This window comes from Tympanuchus pallidicinctus, unplaced genomic scaffold (assembly GCF_026119805.1).
Source record: "Tympanuchus pallidicinctus isolate F22 unplaced genomic scaffold, pur_lepc_1.0 scaffold12, whole genome shotgun sequence".
Taxonomy (NCBI): Eukaryota; Metazoa; Chordata; class Aves; order Galliformes; family Phasianidae; genus Tympanuchus; species Tympanuchus pallidicinctus.
The window spans coordinates 3,416,050-3,441,231 of record NW_026294637.1 but is presented as its reverse complement, the minus strand read 5'-3'; the positions used below and the strand labels follow the sequence as shown (position 1 = coordinate 3,441,231).

General features: G+C 38.5%; 1 protein-coding gene across 10 annotated transcripts in view; it reads left to right on the top strand.

Moving 5' to 3' along the window:
- Positions 1 to 25,182, top strand: part of LRRC28 (leucine rich repeat containing 28) — a 47,808-nt gene that overhangs the window by 17,464 nt on the left and 5,162 nt on the right. For 7 of the 10 annotated variants that reach the window (XM_052671650.1, XM_052671659.1, XM_052671656.1 and 4 more), the window contains 3 exons: positions 14,625 to 14,831; positions 21,314 to 21,416; positions 24,544 to 24,719. In XM_052671650.1, the coding sequence (XP_052527610.1) occupies positions 14,625 to 14,831; positions 21,314 to 21,416; positions 24,544 to 24,719 (486 nt within the window). Of the gene's footprint in view, positions 1 to 12,344; positions 12,485 to 12,631; positions 12,758 to 14,624; positions 14,832 to 21,313; positions 21,417 to 24,543; positions 24,720 to 25,182 lie in introns of those variants that run through there. The other 3 variants (XM_052671657.1, XM_052671658.1, XM_052671652.1) reach the window with 3 other exon arrangements.

Below are 25,182 nucleotides of genomic sequence, written 5' to 3'. Positions count from 1 at the left end.
ATAGGCTTCTATAGGGTGTACTGGAACTGAAGCATTTCCTGTGACTGCAGGGGAAATGATGCTAAGAGCCAAAAAATTGGAAAAAGAAAAAAAAAATGCTTCAAGAAAGGCCTGTGGTATTTATCATCATACTGTTGCACGGTAGGTTGTCAAAAATGCATGTGTTTGATGTATGTGTGCTGTAATTCATTAATCAGGAAACTAATAGAAAACAACTGAAGAAGCCGTAACTTTAACATTTATATTGTGTACTCTTGGGCTGGCAAATTTAACTTAAAATTTGCTATTGTAACTTAGCTCAGTGATTGGGAAAAGCATTTGGAAACAAAGGTATTTTAATTAGTGTGTTTTTGTTTTTTGAAGAAAAAAACAAACTGATATTACTCAGTGCATTTGATTTCCAAATGCCTTCAGTTTTGTGAAATGTGGTTCTTAAAACAGCTGTGGTCGTTACGTATCTGGAAAAGTGATTAGGGACAAATTGAAATTGCTGTCATGGCTTCATGTCAGTAGCTTGGAGTCTCAAGTCCTTGTAAGGTAAAAGTGTAGAGACCGGGAACCTAGCAAGTGTTTGGGCTTCCTAACACTTGTTCAACAATATTTAGAAGTTGCTCAGCTTGTTACTGATTTCATCTTCTTTTTATCGCACGTTTTAACAAGATGATGATGACTTGGGCTCCATCACAGTGTTTTTTTTTTCCTTAGGTCCCTACATTTTTTTGATTATCCTTTAACTTGGATACTGCCTGTTTGAGTTTTGACTGTATTTAAGGTATGAATGGTGTTCTTACGTAATTACCGAGTTGACAAAGAGATCCAGGAGTGTCTGTAGGGTTCAGTACCTCAGCATTTCAGATCATGTCCATTTCATTTAAATTCTTCATGTGATCTGGGCAGAGGATGGTTTGACCTGTAAATATTCCCATGTTTGTCTGATAGTTCTCATTGGTCACAGAGTCTTAGTGAAAGTTATGGTCTCATCATATATCTGGAAAGAGACATCTCTCAAGGCGACACCACTTGAGTTTTAATTTTTAAAATAATTTTTATGTTATATCCATGGTAGAAGAGATGTGTTTTTAGAAGGCAAGAATATCTTAGTGGAAGGTTGTCTGCGACCTAATGTTGCCCGGTCTGTCTTCAGTTTTGATTTCCAATGAGCCTCGATACCCCGTGCATCTATGTAGGTGTGTATGCAAGGTGTGTGTATGTATACATGATTTTAGTGTTTTGAAATTGACTAGTTCAGACTAAGAAAGGTCCATCTCTTGCCACTTGCTCTTTACTATTCTGTGAGATCATTGTGTAGGATACCATGTGTCAGACTTGCAGAATCCGACCTCTCCGGTTCCATGCTTCCTACCATCAAACTGTGCCTTTCCTTCTCTGAAAAGAAGTTTGCAGGAAATCTGGGGAGGTGTGGGTGAAATCAGGACGGAGGAGAGAAAAGCCAATCTAATTATTACCAGTGATATTCTTGAGCCTGTTGTGTTTCTAGCTTTGTAGTACTCCACTTGTGAAAATCAAAGTCTTTGCAGGAACATGTATGTTTTCTAAGCTCTGGGCCATGGGCTTTCCCCCTGGTAGCTGTTCCCCTTAAGGGCTTTTAGGTAGGAGATGAAGGAATTGTGCCAAGATGAATGAGTTTGAACACTGCTTCTAATGTTGGTGTACTTGGACGATATGTGCATTCCAGAGAGGCTGTGAGCAGATAGTGCTGGATTCTATTGTTATGAGATTTGGTGCTGCCTCTTGAATCCTGGCTCATGCTTCTATTGAGCAGCCGTTGATTTCTTGAGTCACTGTAAGCATTGTTTTGCCAGGGGTTTTCCTCCTGTCTGTGGGAGGTGGACTGGGGATTTGAAGATACTTAGTGTGCTTTAAGTAGTTGTTGAAAGCATTGATTTTAGGCTTACAACTTTACAGAGATATCACAGGTCTTATAACTGTAGAAGTGCTGTAGTTATGTTACAGAGTTGTAAGCCTTTTTATTAAAAAAGCCTGAAGTAGAAATTATGTAAGCATTCCATTAAGCAAATTTTTTTTCTGCTAAACTCGTATTTCTTAGTAAATTGTTAAAATACAGATTAAAAAAATGTCACTCTGTCACACGTGTATGAAACCTCCGGACTTTGCTTAAAGTCTACCAGACACATATCAGATGCAAAATATTAAATGACAAGGAACTAAAAAATTGACTTTAATACAGAGGTGGCATGTCTTTAGGTGATACTGAAATCAGAAATGGGACAATAAGGAAATGCTCCTACCATGTGCAGATAGTTCATAAAGTGATGCACTAAATCATCTTTGCAGAAGAAATAAGCCTGAATTTTCTAGGGTAAAATGAGATCAGAGCCTTGGTGGAGTTAATCCAGCCAACTCTACTCTCCGCTCGTACCATCACTGAGCTGTCGCATCAGAATGGAGGGCTTCTGAAAGTCTCTTGTCCTTTGAGGATGCTCCCAATGACATGCTGAGCCAGGGGCTACAAGACAAAAGTGGGAAGTTCATACAGCAATATGTAACTTTAAAGAACATTAAGTTGTCATTGCTGCTTTGATCAGTGATAGAGTATTCTTTGATAAAACTCAGATCTAAGGGCTTCGGGCTGTACAATCAAAACAATGCATTCTGTTCCTTTTAGTTTTGAAAATGTGTTTCTACAGTCTTTTTAAAAAGTAGAATGTGTTTGTTAGAGCTGATTAAACCTGGCACACAGACCTAAATAGCGAAGGTCAAATAGAATTATTTGTTGTGGGTTTTGTGTGTGTGTTTTGATTGCTTGAAAGCTTAGATTTGAAGTTTATGGAGAGAACTCATAATGAAATTTCCATGCGGAAGGAAAAAATAACTGAAAATAGTCAAGGTTGTATTTGAATTCAGTCAGTATTTGATTTGCAGTGGTTGTTTTGGTTATTGGCGATATGGCAGTGGAGGTGGGGAAATGGAGGTTCTTCAGTTGTTGCCGGTCAGTTCAGTTCCAGTGGAGCTGAACCCCAGATGCAGGAAAGCAGGTTACCAGGAGTTTAATTTGCAGTTATGTTAGCCAGTGTTGCAGTGTTGCATTGGCTGTTCGAAGGTATTGGTTATATAAGTGTTTGAAAGCCCATTAAAGATGATCGTAACTAATAGTTCCTTTTACTTCATGCATTACCAGTGTGGACCCTAAAGCTCTGCAGATCACTGACAGCTCTGGCAAATTTTCTCCTATCCTCAAACTCTTGGCGGCAGTTCAGAGAGTTGTCACAACTGAGGTGACGTGGTGCTTTATTGCTGAGCTGGCTGCTTTCCTGTGCGACTGTCTTCAGTACTGCTGAAAATGAATGTAGGCATCATTTGGTTTATTACGATAGGATGCTTTGATCTATGTTAAGATAATGTGGTTTTTTTGAGTTTTTCATGCTTAAGAAAAAAAGTAAAACAAAAAGAAATTGTTAGGATTTTTCAAATTCTTTCTTATTGTAATAAAATATGTGAGTTAGTGTAACATTTTTCAGTTGTCACTCCCTTCTCTTTGAAGCTTCTTTCAACCTGCTGAATCTAATGTAAGAGCACAGCAAATCTGCTTCTGTGGAATTTGATACAAGGGCTTTTCCATGTTAGGCCTGGCAGCAGTCATGTTCAGAATGACATACCTTGGGGCTATCATCAGGTGGATTCTCCTCCTTGTGCAATGCACACATTGTTTTTTCCCCTGTGAGAGGAAAAATATGGGACTTGCAGTAGATCTGTTACTTTTGAGTGTCTATTGTTGCAAAAATAGCTTATTAGAGTCAACATATTCTAAGAAATCAATGTGAATTTCAGTGGTCATATAGTGCCAAATACCAGGCTTAATTTGTAAGTAAAGGAGTTTCAGAGGAAGTGAGTTCACATCTCATCTGTCAGCACTGAATTCTTCTGGTGATGATTCTGATAGTAAAGATCTGACTTCATCGATTGCCTGCTTAAAGACATATGTGATGTATGTGAAGTTCATATCTGAAACTTCATAACAGATGCTCTTAAAAATACTTCTAAAAGACTTTATATATATGTTACCCAAAGGCAAAACTGAACTTAGAGAGGATTTTAAGGTGCTCAGGGCTTGCCTCATAAACATTTTCAATGGCTGTTCACATGGCAGAAAACAGATGTGTATGGACAAGGCTGAGACTAAAACTCCCAAGATTTTGAGGGCTGGTTATGTGCTACGTAGGACGCGTTTCATGTATGAATGGTGTATTTCTGTAATAAGAAAACTTATATGGCCAATATATTCAATAGCATTAGTGAGATTTTCAGAAAACCTCAGCTTTGAACAGATACTAAACTGTGGGTCTTTTTCTGTGAGATTTTTCATCACTTTGTAAATGTGTGGAAAAAGGGCACGTAACACTGCTTTGCAAATTCCAGGTTTGCATTAGAAATGGCAGGGTACAACGCTGCCAAGGAGCTCTGTGTTCTGCTGCGCTGACTTGAGTATGGCAGGGTCTTAAGCAAAGACCAAGTAATCCAAGCAAGCTACAACAGCTTTTCTGAACAGTTACGCCAGTGCTTATTGTCTTTACTAACATGATTTGAAAATAAATTCATGGTGGGAAAAACTGCACTTAATTGTATCATTTACCACCATAAGATGATTGGTAGAAGTTAAGCAGCATGCGTCTGCTGTGACAGACACGGCTGCAGACTTGCTTATGGAATGCAGGAATTATTAGCTCACAGATCCTATTCATCTATTTTGTTAAGAGGTGATTTTCAGTGAACTGAACTTTTGAAATAATTTGCTACTGATATTTTGTGTAAAACCTCTTGGCTACTTGAAAAAATGATTTGTTGCTGTTGTAGGGAATCAGCGTTTGTGACCAAAGAAAATAGCTCTTGACTCTAAATTCTGTGATTTTATAAGGTTGGATGATGAAAGCTGACATTTTTTCCCCTTAAACTCTTATGTCTCTACAAAGTAAAGCTGTCTATGAATGTACTTTTGTCACTTTGGTTCCCCCTCCCCCTCCTTTTTTTTAACTTACCCTAAGCTCTTATAAGTTGCATACAATGATTAGCTATATTAACGGGTAGTTGACTTTATGTGTGCATTAAGCAAATGTAATTCACTAGGGCATGAGTGCTCGGGGAGGCTTGGTGAACAGAATCGTTCTGTCTTTGAAAGTGAGCTAAAAGAAATTGTTAGTGCTGTGCAGTAGAATTTTAGAGTGTATAGATTTCCATTTTGATCTTCCTGGCCACATGCATTATTATTTTACATCTACCATTGTGAGAAATTGAAATCAAAACTACTTACTACTGATACCTTTGTTTTTACTCAGCTAGTCTATTAAATAAATGAGGGCAAACTAAAATGCATCATTTACTGACAGTAAATGTAAATGGTAAAAGCCTATAAGGAGAGTGTGTGGAACCAGAGGTATTACGTGAGATTAACTTTCCTGTGGTTCCTGTCACACATGCAGAGTTCGATACCTGTGTTTCAGTTACCTTAATTTTATTGCTGTGGTATTTGAAATAAGGGGCCATGTTTAACTTAGCATTGTGCAAATCTGCATTAAATTGTCATTCGTTATTGAAAGCTCTGATGCAGAACAACACCAAGTATACTCAGGTTGGTAATTATTTAATGTTTGAGAGCTTTATGGACTAGGACTACTTATTTGTTTATCTAAGAGAATGAAATTAAGCATGGCCAAGTGTGGGCTTATTTGGAGTATAATTGTAAGCCTTGTCTATTTTGTGCCAGTCTGAAGTACTAAGCAGTGATATTGTCCACTGATTGAGATAAGGTTTGCAGTTTCTCACATATTTTGAAAACTGGGACATGGCTGTAGTTGTTTTGTTTGAAGTCTGATGTTGTCTTCTTTGGTAACAATCTCAGAAACTGTTAGTTGTTAGTCAGTACCATTTTTCAGTAGTTGCCTCATCATGAGAGCAGCCTACTGTGTGGCCTTGCAGATGCAGATGTGGGCACAAACCAGCTGGGGAAGTAAGGAGGATCTGGGGAACCTCCTGTTACTGCTACTAGGAAAGGGCATCAGAATCCATAGCTTTCTTTTAAGGAAGTTTCACCTATATTGTAATAGGAGTATTTCCTCTGAATATTCAGCAGTCACTCCCCTGTAATTACTGTTGCAATTTGTAGTAACTGCTGGTCTGTTGAAGTTCCTGCCCTGAAGTGGACTGAAAGAACTTCTGTTTTCATAGGTCTTCAGTGAAGGCAATCCCATTCATTAGTGTTCCTTTGAAAAACTAATCTGGTGACTCCACTGTTGTAGATGTGGTTCCAAGCTAAAGGATTTCCTTCTGTTCTTCTCCTTTCCATTCTACCAACCAAATTTGTAGTTGTTTTATTTCTCTGTTACTGAGGCAGTTGACCTTCAGGAAAGATGCTCCTTAGATGTCTGCCATGAATGGGCATAATTTGGCTTTGCACAGTGTAGTAGTTTTCCACTGAAAGATAAAAATCTAACCTGGGCATATGTGTGTGTGTGTGTGTGTGTGTGTGTATAGCTTTTGTTATGTATTTAGTTATTTCCTGGAGAAGCACAGTGAAAAGTCTCAACCCGAAGAAAAGAAACAAAGATGTGCCCTTTTCCAGGCAGTAGAGAACCAGCTGATAGCAACAGTCAAAGCAGACAGCTCTTTGCTTGGCTTAAAGTAGTACACTAAAGTAGTAATGGCTTAGGAGCACTAAGTACTGAGCCACATTGTCAGAGACCAGTCTGTCGTCTTGAATTTTTTCCTCTGAAAAAGAAAGGAAAAAGCTGTCCTGGATCTTAGAGCTAGGATTGGTGTGTCTGTGTGGCTTCCTGAGCCATCCTTAATCACTTCCTGAGGAAGCTTGTTTGCTTACTGTGTTTGTAAGCGATGATTGGTTTGTTGCACATAATCTAAACCTCTCTTGTTAATCAGCATCTCAGTTCAAAGCACTGGCTCTTTATTTTGTTCACAAAGGCTTTCCAAAAAGTGGGTGTTTTTTTTTTTTTTGTTTTTTTTTTTTGCATTTCATGTATTGACAGGAGTGCACAGTGAGTTATGGGTGATGTGCAGCAGTAAAGATAGTAAGACAGAAATAAAACAAGAGTAACATAAAAGATGTCATGCTTTATTCATACTGTATTTGTTTACGTTCATACCACCCAGGAATACTCGGAAGAAAAAAAAAACAAAACAGCTGTTACTCAGAGGAAGAACAGCAGCAAAAATACATCACTTCCTTAATGAGACTTTTTTTTTGTAAGGAACGAGCAGGATTTTCCATGTAGCCTACTTGCTGAAGTACCATTCTTTCTCTTCACGGTTTATATTGGCTCCTCTATCCAAAATTTGGGACATCATTTAATAAAACAGTAGCAAACTGTTAGCGTAGTAATTCTGCATCTATTATATGTTTGCTTAACAACAGGATCTCACTTTGGAGTAGTAAAGTGCTAGGCAGAGCACAGTGGAATAAAATAAGTTGTTTTCTGAGGAAGGAAAGCTGGCTGATGGTTTCATGGCCCGCAGTTACCTTTGTGCATAAACAGCTGCTTCCCCCACACCCTCACTCTTTATTTTGGATGAGTCCTCGCTCATTTCTTTAACCTGTTCCCTTACTTATTCCTCTTGCCATCCTTTTTGGCTGTTCTGACATGTGTTAATTTCTGGTGTATTTATGATCAGAGTTGTTCTAACTGTCCTTATTTAAACTGCCAAATTATGGAATAAAGTAGAATTCCACATGTGTTTCTGCAAGCATAAGCACAAGCACTTATGCAAGTTGAAGAATAACAGTTTAAAAAAGTAGTTATCTTATATAAGGAGATTTGGCAAGGCATCTGTCTTAAATAATGTGAGCAAACGCATAGCCTTAACTCTGGTAGCTGCTTCTGTCAGTGTTGCATGGATTCTTGACAGTGTGTCGTCTCCTATCACTTACTGCTGGGGAAGATGTCTGCTGGAGAATCGATCTGCCTGTGTGGGTGACTGCCAGCAGAGGTTTGCAGGCACCTGCGTGGGCTTAGGTGTGGTGCCTGTGCATTGAGGTAAACGTGAAACACAACCTAAGAACTGCTGCAGGTCTGTGCTCTCAGCCTGCTGCTTCAGTGCCGATGTTGAGGAGAGAGAGGACATATGAAACGGGCAACTTTGGTATTCTCAGTTTAAATTTAATTGTGGTAAGAAGTGGGAAACCACTGACCTTTTGGAGAGTTTGCCTTAACGAGACCCTCACACCTGATGTGTTTTCAGCCACTTTGCTGAACTGAAGTTGCTGTTTTGCAAGATCAGACTTCAGAATGCCACTCATCCCACTTTTGTGAACGATGGTACAAAGTAAATAAGGTTTGGTACTAAATTGGTGCGTGACATTTAGCAATGACAATTTGGATAAAAGATTGCATGTGGGCATGTGCAGTAGAAGTGTATATTTTGCGCTTATTTTGAGTTTTGTCTGCTACCGAAATGATTTTGAGAAGTGTCAGTACAGTTAATGGCTGAGGCAGGGGAGGCACAATTGGGAACATCTTTGAGCGTTACTCACGTGAGTAGGTTCATTCAGGAAAACACTTGTGCCACAAAAGAACTTTGACTCTGTTCTTTCCAGTCAGGAAAATTATGTGAAGTGGAACCAAGGCTTGCTTAAAAACTACAGATTCAGTTTCAATCAGCTGGGATAGAGGCTTTTCTTCATATAATTTTTATGGTTTTAAACACATTCAGGGCCCTGTTTAAAGACAGGCTATTCATGAAATAGTTTCTGCAGTATTCCAACACATCTGGTCCCATTGTCTTCTTTTCTTAAATCATAGAGCAAATACTAGCCTGCATAAGCAAAATAGAGGAATAAGTCACCTTCAGGTTTGTTAGTCATGAGGAGCAGAATCATTTTCAAACTTTCACTAATAATATGGTAAAGGCTTTGCATACAGCCGTGTCAGAATGTAAATGTAATTATTTTTACCTCCCCCTTTCTATGTCCTTAAATCTAATTATTTCAATTTTGAGTTATGGTCAGACTTGCTTGTTTGATGGTGGCACAGGTCCATCATAAGTGCCAATTAGCACAAGAGGATTTTTTTAATCATTTTTTTATAGGCCATGAAATGTGAGCTGCTTAGTAGGACAGTAAATGTAATGCAATACGTAATAGGCTATTTAATTTGCTTTAACCATTTTAAAAGCTATTTAAGTTCTCCTGAGACTAAAGATCTAGAGTGGATCTAAAAGATCTTTTCCCTCAAGCCCTTGGTTATTTAAACTTGTGTTTCCTGTCCTTAGAAACACATTTAAATTTTACAGGCATGCACAGATATATAAATATTTTTCTCAAATGAAACAGATGATAATAAGCTTTGTGAGTATGAGAAACTTCAAACGTCTTTCACTTGTATCATCTGATAGGAAAATGCATCTTGTATTGAGGTTCATGGAAGTTGATTATCATTTCATACATTAAGTGTGGTAGCCACGAGCACTTTGTTCCCTTCCTGAGGCAATCCACTGCTTTCTGTTTGGACCTGAGGACATAAAGGGACCACTGGGTGCATGAAGTCCAGTGCTTCACATGACAGCCAGTCCTCACAGCACTTAACTCTGCAGATACATAAGACTCTATTCCCTTCGGTACCACAGGCTGGGAAGAAATTAACTGAATGGTGGATAGCAAAGACTATGGCTGCAGCTGTGGGACAGCAACATGCTGCTGGATTTGCAGTGGGTGTCAGACAACACTGTGCCAGATGGAAATGTTTGTATGATAGAAGCAGGACCATCACTGCTAACAGTATGAAGGTGTGTTAATGTACTTCTTTGTTCCTGATGATTTGGCTAGACCAAGAAATTGTGTTAGTTATTTTCAGTGCTGACTTGTAACCCGTGAACCAGCACAACCAGTCCCTCTCTTCTGCCAGTGTTTCAAGCAGATATTCTTCATTCCATTTTAGTCACTGAAGTCTAAATGCTCTTGCTTTTTTTTCTATATAGTAATTGGATTCTCAGTCATGTTAGCAATATTTGAAATGCTTATGTTGTCACCGAAGCAAAACCTAACGATTATTTTTACCATGGCAGAAAATAGAAGTTCTAAACAAAGTAAGCCCTCAAGGAATATCGCCACTGGTAATATTTTTCCATGCCAGTTGTTTGCTGTGAGATATAACACCCATGTGTTCACTAAGGAATTTCATCAGAGAAAGATAAGCTAGTATAATTTGATTTACATTTGGAATGATCAAGGTTGCATTTTCATTCTTCTTGTCTTGCAGTCACTGGTTATTCCTGGTTGCTCTTTCCCCTTAACGTAAGATAATAAAGAGCACGAAGTCACGTTAACTGAACACAGGCACTATGTGTGGCGTCCAGACTTAGGCTACTATCCAAGGAAGTGTTTTATTCATGGAGAATCCCTGATCCTGAGCTTGCAGTTCTGATATGTAACTCATTTTTTTTCAGTGTTCTGTGATGGAAATTTTCGAAGTAGATTCATTTCATTCTAGCAGTGGATGTGGTAATTTTCAGTGCTTTGTCTTCTTTCCCGTGAGGTATTCAGTCTTTCTCCTCATGCAGCACAATTCTTACAGGAAAAAAGTGATGCAAAAAGCTAATTTAATATTTGGATTTCTTCCTGGTTTCTACCCCTTATTGACACCATTTCTCAGTTTCTTGCTCTTTCCTATTGAGAAACTTCTTGTTTGTATTTAATTTTCTCTGTGAGTTCCCATTTTCCTGGCCTCCTGGCAGTTTTAATTTCATTTCTACAGTCTGACCTGGAAGTGACAGCTACTTGCTGATAAGTCCCTTTTTCCATTCCTTGTAGGTTCTCTGCTTTCTCTTAGCATCCTGCTTTGAGGTGCATACTCATGCAGGTAGGTCTGTAGCCCTTTCCTGTCCTCTTTTTATCTTTACTTGGATTGAAAGCTCAGAAAGCATTTGATTTCAAGTAAATCTGTGCCTTCTGTTCACTCAAACTCAATTGTGTTTGTGTTTCATTTGTCTCTGAATGAAATTTTGTGGTATGGCCCATCAGACAAGAGGTGGGATTGCTCTTCAGATTTCAAGACAGAAGGCTGAGGAGGTTTGAATTGCCTTTGGCAGCACTTGTGCTGCATAGGCTGTTACAGATGGGCTCTTCTTTGGATTAAACCATGGGAAATGGTTTTAAAAACTGGCATTTAGACCACCTGAGCCAGTTTTTTTTTTCCCCTTTTGTTGGATATGTTAATGCAAATGCTTTTTGATAGAAGTTCAGTGATTTTTGGAAATTTTCTGAAAATCTTTGAAAGATTTGCTTCTTTTTTGGAGAAAGTATTCTGATATCTCTTTTCTCTCCCAATGTTGAGAGACAAACTTATTAGGTAGCTTTTCTTTTGAAAATGCATGTGTTAGAGGCCAGTATACTTGTCCCTTTCTCCAAATGGCTGGGAAAGCTATTGCAGTGACTGCAAAGCCTGCTTTCTGGAGCTGCGGTTATCACTTCTGAGTCTCCACATTATAAGGATGAAAAGGCTGAATTAATTACTGGAGTGCTGGCAGTTTTAGGATAGTCTGAAATATTCATATGTACATTGGTGTCATTGAAATCACGTTCAGAAGGCTGTAGGCAGGACTTTGGCTATAAGCCTATGTATAAGTTCCTGTGAGGTAAGGCAGTATGTGAATTTACAGGCTGTCAGCTACTTGGTGCACAGCACCCCGTGAGCATGTTTGTACCATATGGCTGAGCCACAGAATTGCCCAACAGTATGTGAAGGCATTAATCTGTGCAGATGGACACAGCTGAAGTCTTGGGTCCAAGAATCAGCGCTGGAACTTGGGGCTGGGCCTTGGTGTGCCTTCACCAGTCTGAGGAGTCCTCAGTTAAGAGTTCAGAAGAGCTGCCGGGGATTTCTTTGAGCTCCTGATGTCAGAACAGGGCTCAGAGTGCTGCCTTGTTGATTTTAATAGCCTTAAACTTCATACTAGAGCCAATATAAATTCAAATTTACACATTTGAGTTCCGTTTAAATGTAACAGAACTCCTGAATGTGGCATAATGGTGATGTGTATTTGTCCATTTCTTAACCAGTAGAAATCTCATCTCACAGTTAAGTCCCTTCCCTGTTGGCTCTTTTTATTTAGGAATAGCTGTTTTCTGAATCTGCCTAAAATTTCCAAAGCCTCCCCATCATAAATGTTGTAGTGCTTGATAAGGTGATGGCAAGAGAGGTTTGTAGGCCTTTCAGTGTTCTTGTCAGATAAAATACCTTTCAGTGTTTGTGGTGTGGTTTTTTTTTCTAAAGTGTGGGTAATAGTAACTGAAAGCTTGAAAAACTTACTAATGGACTGTTTATATTTTGTGTTATTATTCTTCATTGTTTTCCTTTGCTTTGGATTGAAACCAGCTTATTGCCATTAGTAAATGTTTGAGCGTGTTCTTCAACATGAGCGTTCAGCACTATGGTGGGGAGTCTGGGAGTTTCATCTGATGGTCCTTTAAATGGTTTGGCTCACTTCTTAACTTCATGAGTTGGTGAGTGTTTCTGTAACATATGGCACTATAGGTTGAAAGTGGATGTTTACATCTGGTATGCATTGGAAGATTAAGGTAGAGAGGATGAAGTTTTGGACAAGTATGTGTTTTTTGGATGAAGGATAAAGTGAGAATACTTTTATTTCCTCTTAGATTTGAAACATATCATTCCAGCAATGCCTTTGAAATTCTGCCAGTTTTGCCATCCGTAACATTTATGGGATTTTGGACCGAAACTGAATTAGAAAACTGTTTTTAGTGGTGGAGAAAAAGGTTAGTGTATGAAAATAGCTGGGCCTATTATTGACTGCATGTGGTCAGTGGTTTGGCTGAATGTAGGTGGCTCTCTTCCTGTCACTATTTTAAAGCATGTATTTTTTTTTTTTTTTTTTGAGATGAATATAAAACTCTTCAAAAATTAGACTGCCCTACTGTAGTTCTCTAGTGTAGCAGTCTTTTGCTATTTAGATGTCACTGTGCTTTTGCTATTCAGTCTTATAGAAAAACAAACACACAAAAACTTTAAGAAAGCTTACGGTTGCTGCTAAAATTGAAACTGAGAGAGGTCTGAAAAATGGCAGCTGTGCAAGCTGCAGTTTGTCAGTTTTCTTATGAGAGGATTCGTGTACTTTGTTGCTGATTCTTTATTGTAGTTAATGCTAGGGTTTTTTGCAGCAGACAGCAGCTCTTTGTAAGTGCACGCACAAACATTGATTACTGTTTTTCTGAGAATTGCTAATAATTGCATTACATTTACCTTTTTTTTTTTTTCTTTATCATGTTTCTAGTCTTAAAAGTAAAATTTTAGCAGTTTTTCCCAAGGTCAACTTAAGACTTGCTGTTTCTCCCATTGCATAGCAGACAGCTTGAAATTAACCCAGTGTTGTGTTTATTGCTTAGTATGTAGCACACAAGATGCTCAGGGAATAGTGGATTTTCTAGCTCCTGCTGCAGAGGGAGCTGAAGGGCACAGCAGATTCTCCTGAGCTTTAACAGTATCGTCCTATTTATTTTCTCTAAAAACAAACAAACAAAAAAAACAAATAAGAAAAAAAACACCCAAAAACCAATAAATAACCGGTGGTAGGTCTGTAAATCATGCAGGTTGTTTTGACTGTGGGTTGTGTAGGTTGCTTGCTGTTTCCAGTCTAGAAAATTCTGGTGAACCTTGTTTAGAAGTTACCAGATGTGAGAACTGATTTCAGCTGAAGGTAAAGAAAACCTGGTTCTGCTGTGAATTATCATGAGAACTGTGAGAGCTCAGTGAGTTAATTCCATTGCTGTGTCTACAAAGAAAGCAAAAGTTTCCCCATGTTTGGGGACAAACGGTGGATAGAATTACCTAATTTATAGAGTAACTGTAAAGGAGTCAGTACCTGATCAAGTAGCACACCAATAGAGCTGCTTAACGTGTTGCTCAGTCTGTCCTTAAAGGAGGGCACCCTGGTACCAAAGGCCAGAGGCAAGGAAATGATGGTGGTGCATGAGTGAGGCTACTTGGTTGGTTGCATCTCGCTGTCTTGGAAAATCTTCATTTGTTATCTGCAGTAGAAGGCCCACAGCGTTATATAAAATGCAAGTAGACTACTTCTCCTAAAGATATTAACCAGATTGTTAAAATGCTGAGGGGAAGACTTCTAGAAACTGTAGTTACTGCAATTATCACTTGTAGTAATATCTTCTTGCAACATGACAACTTAAGAAAGGTTGATACCGAAGTTGCATCCTCAGATGTTAAAATTATGTAATATTAATTGGAGCATGAATCTGGGGTCGTGCGAAAATCCCTTGGAAACTACAAGTTATGTAACAGAATTTATATTTTTTATTTTTTTGGCTTTGTTCTTGTTTACCCAGGTACTGCTTGGTGTTGTTAATAGTAATCAACGGTTTAGGAATGCACTGTATTGAGAGAGCTCATTTGAGCATGCTGTTGCTTATCAGAAAGATCTTGAAGGACTGTGGTGATAGGGGTAATTAGTACTGTTTCTGAACACGGGTTCTTAGAACTGTATTTTCTGGGGAAAAAGAGGACAGCAAACAGCTGACCTTTGTTTTTGATTTAAGTGAGCATTTTTCTGGTCTCGCTTATGAAAACAATTACATTAACGTATCTCAACACTTCCTCTTTGGATTGTAGAGGTTGGAGATCTGAGGGAGCTGCAAACACTGGATATTTCAACCAATCGCTTGATAACCTTACCTGAAAGGCTGCATATGTGCCTCTCACTGCAGTACTTGACTGCAGACCGGAACCACCTGTGGTATGTTCCCCGCCATCTGTGCCAGCTTCCAAGCCTCAATGAGCTCTCCATGGCTGGGAACCGCCTTGCATTTCTGCCTCTTGGTGAGTCACTGCTTTCACTGGGCTGGGGTGGGTTAGAGAATAGATGGGGAAACAAATCTGCTTCCTCCTCCTCCTCAAAAAAAAAAAAAAAAAAAAAAGCAGGTGATTTTTCATCCGTTCTGATCCCTTCAAACTCTGTGTACGGAGTATTACAGTGATCAAATTGTTGGAAAATATATTAATAAATGAAAAAAATACAGGTTGAGGTTTCGTATTTGCTTTCGAGCCGTAGGTCATCTATCAAATCTGCTTTATTTTTAGCCATTTTCCCAGATGGGGGAAAAAGTTTAAATGATGTCTTGTTTAAATATAGTACTGAGTAATCTAAGTTCCACCACTTTAGGTAATGACATGCTTCTGTTTGCTGGATCTGGTGTTTAAGTAAGATTCTTCAGCTAGAGTTGGAAACGTGCTGAGGAATCCCAGTAAATCCATATATGTGACTTTTTTCATCGGTAGGAATGTCAGTACTGAATAGTCTAGCTGAGATTTAGTTTGTGTGGTGTATAGGCATCCATCAAAACTTTCACAGCAGACGCACAAGAAGATCTTCATCTGCTTTCTCTTCAACCCTTTCTAAGTTTGGAAGTGTAGAGGCAGGCCTTCATGAGCAGGAGGTGTGGTGACCGAGTGGTTTTGTGTTGTGGGAAGTCACTGTGACTGCAGGAAGGGTGGACTGCATATTTTGTCCATGAAAAGCGAGACATCTTCCATGTGTCGGTAGGCTAATCTCTGCTGAAATACAGCTGTGCATGCAGATTTACTGTGCCAGCTCAATAGCCAGTAGTAGTTTTTTTTTTCTAGAATACTCTTAGAGGTTGGTTAATTAAATGCAGATGAAGTGACCATAATAACATTGAAAAGAAGATGAAAATGAAGGTGACTAAAAATGGGATGCTTTTATTTCTAAATTAATGAAACTGTGTGGGTTTAACTTAATTTTTTCAATACTAGCAATTCAGTCTTTAAAGCAGCTGATAGTCTGATTATTTTTTTTAACACCTTAGTTCATATTACTGACAAGTGCAAATAATGTCTCCAGACATGGTGTTTCAGTTATGTCCCAACATATGTCATTATATAAATGAGAAAATGAGTTCCAGGATGCATCATCCAGACTTCACAGTACCATCTGAAACAAGCAAAGTAGCGAGCCTCAGTTTGGCAAATATTCCTAGCTCCATTTCATGAGAGAGCAGTGGAATATTTTTAATTTTTCAAAAATAAGATGATGCTCAGTAAGAGAAGATGTGAAATATTTAAGGGTGGAAGTTTTCTCTGCCTCTGCTCTGGTAGCTTATCTGGGAGTGAGCTGTGACCTGCATGAGCCACAGATCTACTCACGTGGTTTAAGTTCAAAAGGAGGAAATAAATCTGTAATATAATGATACACCTTTTTTTTTTTCTTTATTTTTAGACTCAAATTCAAAACATTCTGAGGGAACTTTTAAAATAATGGGAAACATCAAAGACTGTCAATTGACCTTGTTCAGTAGTTCTTAATAGTGACTCACTGGTGAACATTTGGAGCTAATTTGCTATCTGTGAATACGAAACTGAATCATAAATCCTAGAGTTCAGAGGAAAAGCAGCCCAGCATAAACGTAAATGCTTAATCCTTGGTGAAGAATCAGAAGGCTTCAGAGTGGTCGAGATGTGATGGCAACAAATAGAGTGCATTGAAAAGCAAAATTAAATCTATTTTCTGCTGTATGGGAAAGTGTTTTCCTTGGTGTGCTGGACTACATGGAATGTTAGAGTGTTACTGAAGTTAAGCCACAATTGAAGCATATTTCTGTGAGCTGCACATGCTGGCTAATTTTTGTGTACTTATATCTAACTTCTCCATTAGTGGTGCCCATGGCCAGGGAGGATTAACAGGGAAAGATACTGCAGAAAAAAGAGAAGTGATATTTGAGCAGTAATCATCTTAGAGTTGTTTTTCTGTGAGGGAGTTGAGTAGGAAGGCAGCCATCTTACACACCTCCAAAGAATGTTGTTGTTTTTTTTGCTTTTTTAAGAGGCACGTCTGTGGTAGAAGAAATGTTCATGCTTGGAACGTGTGGCTTAAAACTTTTTCAAGTGTGATTTACTTTATTTCATATGGTAGCTGACATGAAATGTGGCAAGGTACCCATTCTTCCCCAGCTAAATGTGTCCCTTGTTGCTGCCTGTACAGCTCCTACTAGGCGTAGTGCAAGCTGGCATTTTCCTGTTCCTAGACTGATAGAGTCAGATGGATTCTGGCAGTAGCACTGTGACTGCACTGCTGGATAGATACTGTGCAGAATTTTGGCCTGTGCATTCTTTGAGGTGGTAACAGTCACACATGAGCTTGAGGGCACGTGCATCTTAAGAAAAAAATTCTGATATTTTTCAGTTTTGCTGAATTCAGTAATAGCTTACACCACTCTGACTGTTCTAACTGGTAGGGAAACAAGCAGGTAGGTAAGTAATGCTGAGTTAGTCATTTGTTGTGCAGGATACATCTAATGTTTGGATATGCTGGTTTTATTTTTCCACGTTGTGTTGGTTTGTGTTCCAAGAAACAAGTGTGTGGATCTGAATGTTTGGGCCTTCCTAATGAATTTCTACAAATGCCCAAATCAGAGGTGTGTAAGCTGAGCTGGAAACTGCATTCTGGCCAGCTCTATGTAATTGCTTTTTATTTTCTTGTCCCTGGCTTTTGTGCTGCCCAATAAGTGATCTTAGGAATTCTGTTCTTGAATGGCAGATAGCACCTCTGATACCTTTACATCAATCTCATAATCAAAATTACTCTTTGATAGAAAGCTAACTCGAAAATTTTACTGCTAGCAAATGCTGCAGTGCCTGAAAACAAATTCTGCTGGAAGCAGAAATTTGAATCTGATGACACTGCAAAAGTAAAATTGATTTATGCAATAGAGTACAAATATAATTAAAATAGGCCATAAATTCTGAAATATACTGGCAGTTCAGGGGATGTTATGACAGCAAATACTCAGTGTTATATCACTTTATTAGGGTTTTATGTGCACATTTTGTTTAGAAAATGGGTCTAGTAATTATCAGTGCACAGTAAACAAAGGTCTTATTCTACCTCAGTATATACTGCTTTTGTGTCCTTGCCCTCGCAGTATGGTTAAAAGAGCATCAGTGCAGACACACAAGAGCTTTTGTTCCATCTTCAGCCATGTGGAATGCATATGCCAGGGCCCTGAGGTTAAGACAAGAAAAAAAAAATAAAGGAAAAAAAATAGAATTGGGGTTTGTTCAGGACTCATGGCACTGGGTCATTTCTGGGAGAGATGTCTTTGATCTGGGAGCCTGGAAGGAGGAAAGTGGAAGTGTTTTAGACAGTACAGTGCTTGCAAAAGCCACATAAAAACCTTCTTTGTAGCCTTAGCCTTTTCATAGATGGACAGCTTCCTTATTTTACCAAGTTCTTGCAGACTGTTTTCTAGAGGATTTTTAACAATATTGGTTGAATGATAAAAGACATAAAGATTAGTGGAGATGAGATGGGATACAAAGAGCTTTTTAAAGTGATGTTTTATTTAAATTTAAGCTTTGTGGATAGTGTTTGAGACTTGAAAAAACATCTTTTGGGGACTGGAAAATGCTTGGTTATTTAATGCGAAGAAACTATATCAAAGGAACTCTTATAGTTAAAGGCTATTTGGCTTTGGGAATAGAATTTTTCCTACTGAGATATTCTGTCTAACGTCCAAAAATTTGCTTTAATTACCTAGGAAATGCAGTCAGCTTAGAACTTAGAATCTAAACATAGCATAAGATAAAGACGGAGGAAAGAGATGAGATGCAGCCTAAGTCCCCACCCCTAAATGCGTATGAAAAGAACAGCTTTAGGGCTTTTTTTGACTTGCTTGATTTCCAGCCCATTTGCATACATCTGTGTGGAAATGAGCAAGATGAGCCCTCTTTTAAAATTTTCTTCCATTCTCTAAATTAATGAGTTAAACAGTATCACGTTCAAGCTGCCCCAGCAACCTGTAGTTTTCTGCTCTTCTTCACCAGATTGGTCTCTGCAGCATGAGGCTCCCTCAGCTTTCAGTGGCCCGTGCTATTTGTGTTCAGTTTTACTGAGTAATTCTCTTCCACCGTGACAGTACTTTGCGGTGTTAGTTCTTTGGTACTGCAGTATTTTCCTTCATTGTAGGATAGTGATGTTTTTGTTTCATCTAAAAATACTCCAGAACTTTGTTAAACTATTTTCAGCCCTGACATACTGAGGCAAAATACCCCATCTTTTTTGAGGTGTTAACTCTTAACGGTGCACAGCAGCATCGCACAGCGGTGCTAATCAGTCAGCAGAGGTATTTGTACTTCTTTCTTAGGGCAGGACAGTTGACAGGTGCAGGAGATAGTTCTTGGAACTAGAGTATCTTTGGGATGGGGTCAAAGAAGCACATGATGGGTAAAAATGTTCCCTGATGTCCAGTTATTCTGATTTGAGCAAAGCCTCAGTTATGGTTCCTGAAACCTGTTGCAAAACCTCTGTAGAGTGCATTGTAAGAGCCTATATTAAAAGAAACAGAAGTCAAGTTTTCTATGTTAATGTTCTCAGAAACAGAACATACTAGTTTTCTGTAGGTATCAGTTCTTCTTCCTTAGACTGAAGATTTGATGATGTGGCACTCTTTGAAGCTCCTCAGCTCAAGCCTTTAAGGTTTCTGATACTTACAGCTGCTAGTCAAGTGGGTGACAGCTGAAGACATTTGGTGTATTTTAAGATGGCCAAATGTTTGGGGAAATTGTTTCAGATGTCATTTGCTTTATGTCTGTAAGGTGGTACCCAAAGCTCTAAGTGAAAGTGAAACTGTTCTGTGATAAAAATGGGCTTGTGTTACTTAGTACGGTAAGGAACGACGATGAAAGATCACTACTGCAAACAGAATAGCTGAAGAGATATCGTGTATGAAAATGGCTTAAATTTTTCTTCTGATCTTGGCTGCTGTTTCAAAAGGGGCGGAAGCTATATTCATTTTTATTTCTTGCTAATCAAGGTAATTGCCAGTTGGCAAAGATGGGAAGTCGAACTAGTCGATGCTACTAGAGCTTTCAATGTGGCTGATTCAGCTACAAGGCTTGTTTATCTTGCTTAGTTTCTATAACGTGCTCATGAAAGTTTAAGAAGTCGAGAAATATACGCATGGCTTTTCGTAACACAGTTTGTTTGGGTTGCAGTTATCTCCTCCATAGCACAAATGCTTTCAGATGTTTGACAGCTTCTTGCTTGGTCTGTGTTAAATGCACGTCTCTTCCTAACCTGGTGCACTGAATGGCATAGGAGCTACAGATGAAATGGACTGCCAAGATGATCCTACGTGTCAGCTTGAACAGTTCAAAACTCTCTTCATTTAAAAAAAAAAAAAGCTATTCCTCTTACTTTGGTTTTTCACTTCTTTTGATAGCAGACTGAATGGACCTTGCTGATAAGAAAAACTATTCCTTCTGAGAATTATTCCTAGAAACCTAAATTTTCTCCTTTTGCTGTTTTTTCCACTTTGGCTTGCTAAACAAGAGTAAAATCATTCCATACGTATATGGTTCTATCTGGGAATATTAACATACTTACAGTTCATGAAAGTACTGCTTAAATATGGCCTGCTTGCTTCTTTTGACTGCCAGCCATGAATATTTTAACAGAAATAATAAGCAGCTCATATTCAGATGTATTGATTGTTTATTTATAACCACTTCTGCTTTATAATATTCTGCAATTTAATGCTGGTGTATTTCCCTGTGTTCTGTAATTTGATACATCTCATGGACTTCTGAGTGATCACTGTTACGTACCTAGTTATGGCTAATGTAGTTAAACAAGTTTCTCGGAGAGAAGAAAGAGTGGGACATGCCACATTTGTTTTTTTCTTCACCACTTTGCAGATAATAAGGCTGTGATTTCGATGGTGCAATGTTAATGAAAGGAGATTTGACTTTATGCAATATAGAATCACAGAACAGCTTAGGCTGGAGGGGGGATGTTAGAGATGATCCAGTTCCAACCCCTGCTATGGGCAGGGTTGCAAACCTCTTCTAGATCAGCCTGCCCATCCAGCCTGGCTTCGAGCCCCTCCAGAGGGGCATCTGCAGCCTCTCTGTGCAACCTGTTCCAGTGCCTCACCACCCTCTGAGCTGAAACAACAACAAAAAAGCAAAAGTATACGCTGTAGGATTCCAAATGGATTGTCACTTTTCTTCTTCCACCTCACTTGGAGTTTGTCAGAAAAAAGTTTTAAATGGGATTTTCTGGTCTGTGGAAATGAGCTTTATTATGGGTCATTTGAAAAAAATTAGTTGGAAATAGCATTTAAAATTATTAAAATAACTTGCTCAAATATTTATAATTGGGAAGTACTAATTTGTTTGCTGCCATTGAATTTGATTTCTTATTTATAATTAAAAGGAATCACTTAGCTCAGAATTGTCAGTCGTCCCTTCTCCCCCTTACTTTTTCTCTTGTTTTCTAAACCCAGATTTAGGTCGTTCGCGGGAGCTACAATATGTTTATGTGGATAACAACATTCATCTCAAAGGCCTTCCATCTTTTCTGTATAATAAAGTCATTGGTTGCAGCGGGTAGGTGTGAATTAAATCAATGTTTTGCAAATGTGTTCCGTTGAAAATTTCTCATAAATATGTGCCTATGTGATACAACTGGGTTTTTTTGTGATAGATTCAGAATTAATGTCAGTTTAAGGAGGATTACTGCAGCTGCCAGCTCTTCTACTTTTGCAACAAATGTTCTATTAATTGCTGACTTTCAGTATTTTCATGTTAAGCCATAAGTCATTGCAGTTATTCCGAAGGAGTTTATAATGATAATGTAAGTCCCGAAGCTGAATGCTAGCAGCATTTAAAGATGGCCAGAACTGTAAGCTTTGCAAAATCTGCATAACTGAAGAATGCACAAACTGTTTCTTCATGTGTTGCACCATACATCCAGTTCATAAGTTTTCCCATTTCTCTAAATTTTAGGCTGTATCTCAGAATGCCACATGCAGCTTTGCTCATTTTTGTGTCCCAGTATCAGCTTCTTCTAAGTCCTGCTACATACTAACTAAAGCAGTTTTTTTCTAAGGAATTGTGGATTGACAGATGTATTTTTAAGTGTGCATTTTAAAAATATCCTAGGTTGTCTCATGTTTGTGGTTAGGATGTGAGGAAAAAGTGGTCTGACGAGGACAGTGGCTTAATTCTATCTGCACTGACACTAGCATAAATTAGGATCAGCACCACTGAAATGAATGGAGCCTTACTGGTATAACACTGATCAGAGGAGGATTGTCCTCATTACCATCTAATTATAAATTTCTGGTATGCTTGCTCTCAGCAGATCTTATATTAAATATAAATTCCCCCTTTACAGCCTTTGCTCTATTGCAATATGTGAGATGCTGAGTCTTGGCATTTTAAGGTTTTCCTAATATTCATGTCAGCTGGTTGTGTGATATTTAAATACTTGCAGTTGCATGAAACTTGTGCAGTCTCAAACTGAAAATTAATTCTAGCCTTCGCTTTTTCAGAACTAATAATAAATGGTAAGAAAGACATTAAATGCCCAACAGGTAATAGAATTGTATTGATTGTGACCAAAACACTAATGATTATGCAGAAAATGTTCAAGAAAGTGTGGTCCAACTATCCTGTCCTTGTTCCTTATTTTACACTTAGGAAAACTTTTTTAATCTTTGCAATGATCTTTTGTAACAATTCAGTTTCCATAAGACATGATAATTTAAAAAAATCTGCTGTTCTTAATAAAGCATCCAAAGCACGGGATGATTTCCAGTACCCAAAGAAGTATGTGCATTTGTGTACCAGTCAGCTACCTGTCTCCATGTTGTAAAGCCATTCTATGTTCCTTCTAAGAAAGTATGAGTAACCAATGCAAATTTTTCAGAGGTCAGGCAGAATGTTTGACGTTCCAGGCTTTAGTATTCCAGTCATCCACAGAACAGCTAAATCTGCCATGCTGCTGTTACTGATATAAAGCTAGATTTCTGAAAACAGGACATATATTGCATTGTCTAAGTAGTGAATCTCTGTCTGGAGAAAGTCTTTTATGTAAGAGGTAAGGATCTCAGTACTCAGATCGTAGTTTTTGCAGGTAGGATTTCATAGTTTCCAGCTAGGTGTCTGTCACTCTTGTTCAAAGTAGCCAATGAGTGATCATAGTTTTTTCCTCACTGTGGTTTATTCTACAGGGCTCTCCTGCAACTCCAGTTTTTTTACCAGCTGGATGGACCATTTTTCCCCTTTTTCCCCTGCTTTTTAAACTACTTTTGTTGGTTTTTAAATTTTTCTTCTTGCACCCAGTTTTACTCACAGGTTCTGATTCTTTCCCTAACATGGCCAAATGTAAGGATGCATCCCTTAAATTATTCCTCTTGATACTCTGTTTTGCATGCTTGCTTTGTGTGCTGCAGTGGGCATTCATATCTTCACCCTTTATGCAGAGTGAGCCAGATAGTCCAATTCTTAGTTACAGAAGCTGCAGTGAGGTTATGGTGTTTGTCTTCTATATAGTTGGTATGGGATTGATAAGCTTGAAAATATGGCAGTTTGATTGGTGCTGATGGCTAATTCTTTGGGTATTGATTGTTGGAGAATGAATTGTTGGAATACGGGACCTTTAAATTCTAGATTCTACTTTACCTCTGTTAAAGCTCTGTGGGGAAGTATTAAATATTAAGAAAGAGGCTTATTGACTTGATTCTTGATGCTGCTCTTCTTTGCTTATTTCTCAGAGGTATTTTTCTTTAATTGGAGAGGATGAGATTGTTCCTTATCAGAGAAGTTTTACCACATTTCTTTCACATCTGATAAGGATGAAAGCAGCTACTTCAGGTTTAGGTCCAATATCTGGAACGGCTGACAGATTTGCATCATGTTCTATTCGTTAGGACTGGCCCTAACGAGTTGCTCTTGGCTTCAAATTTAAGTTGTCATAAACAATTTAAGTTCCCTTGTTGATTTCCCCAACTTCTTAGTAGAATTTTCTTATGCCTTTCTCTTTGGCATGATAACTTGCAACAGGGATCACATAAAGAACTGTTATTCTAATACAGGCTGAATTTCCTTGAATCCCAGCAACCTTCCTTTTTCTTACTACAGTTCGAAGAGGTCAAAGTCCTTGAAAAAGGATCTTACAGTCTGAGCTGAGGTTTTATTTGGTTTTTGTTTTTCAGAGGGACTCTGTGGGTAGGGAAGGGTATGGGAAATAATCACTGAGTAGTAATCACACTTATTTGTAGCTCACGTGCATGCCTCATAGACAGTAGTTGAGTCCTATTATCATTCTCAAGTGGTTGATCCAACATAAGGGAAATGAATTATTGAGTATTAGATTGCTCCCTTATTTTAAGTTTTTAGTAATATTTAGCATTTGGAGGCTAAACAAGAGTAACATCTGTTACTTTGGTAGTGCACTTGGCTCGCCCCCTTGGGACTGTGCACTCATTTCTCTAGCTTTTGGAAGTTATTTGATTAATGCAGACCTCCAGATGTCTTGTGACATGTCATCAAAGGTTGGATATCATAAGAAAACGTGTGTCCATACATACTGCATTCTGCAGTGAGTCCATGAATGGTGCTGCTCTAAAGAACAGTGTTAAGTGTGCTTGGGGGTTGGTAATTTGGGTTTCCCCATGAAGTTAACTTAATTTTTTCCTAACCGCTTCTTAAATGTCTTGTGTCTTTCTAGCTGTGGTTCTCCAATTCAAGTTTCAGAGGTAAAACTGCTCTCTTTTTCATCGGGACAGTTAACTGTGTTCCTGCCAGCAGAGGTGAAATCTATAGGGACAGAAACAGATCATGTGCTGCCTTTGCAAGAATTGGCTATGAGGACCCTCTATAACACTTACTACGTGTATTTAAAAGGTAAGAAACTTTGTGTTCTTCAGATTTTGGATGTCCTATCACTGAAGTGTTCAAGGAGCAGTTAGATGGGCCTTTCAACAGCCTGTGGTGTCTCTACCCAGGGCAGGGGGGTTGAAACTAAATGATCTTCATGGTCTCTTCCAACCCAAGCCATTCTAGGATTACAGAAAGAGTGGAAGTGCATTTCTGGTAATGATAGTGACACTTGACGTGGCTTCTCAAAGAGCAGGACAAAGATGAATATTTTAAAAGATTTATTTAATCCAAGTCTCTTTGAAATGCTGTGTTACAAGAAAAAAAAAAAAATAAAGGGATCCAAAGACTGTTTCTAAAGTTGAGTGACACTTAGAAATGGTTCCTTGAGGACTGTACTAAGAAGGATGCTTTTTGGAGAGGGAACTCTTTAATGGAAATAGGGAATGAGAAATACAGTTCCTAAGGCAAGATTAGATGCATCAGCCAA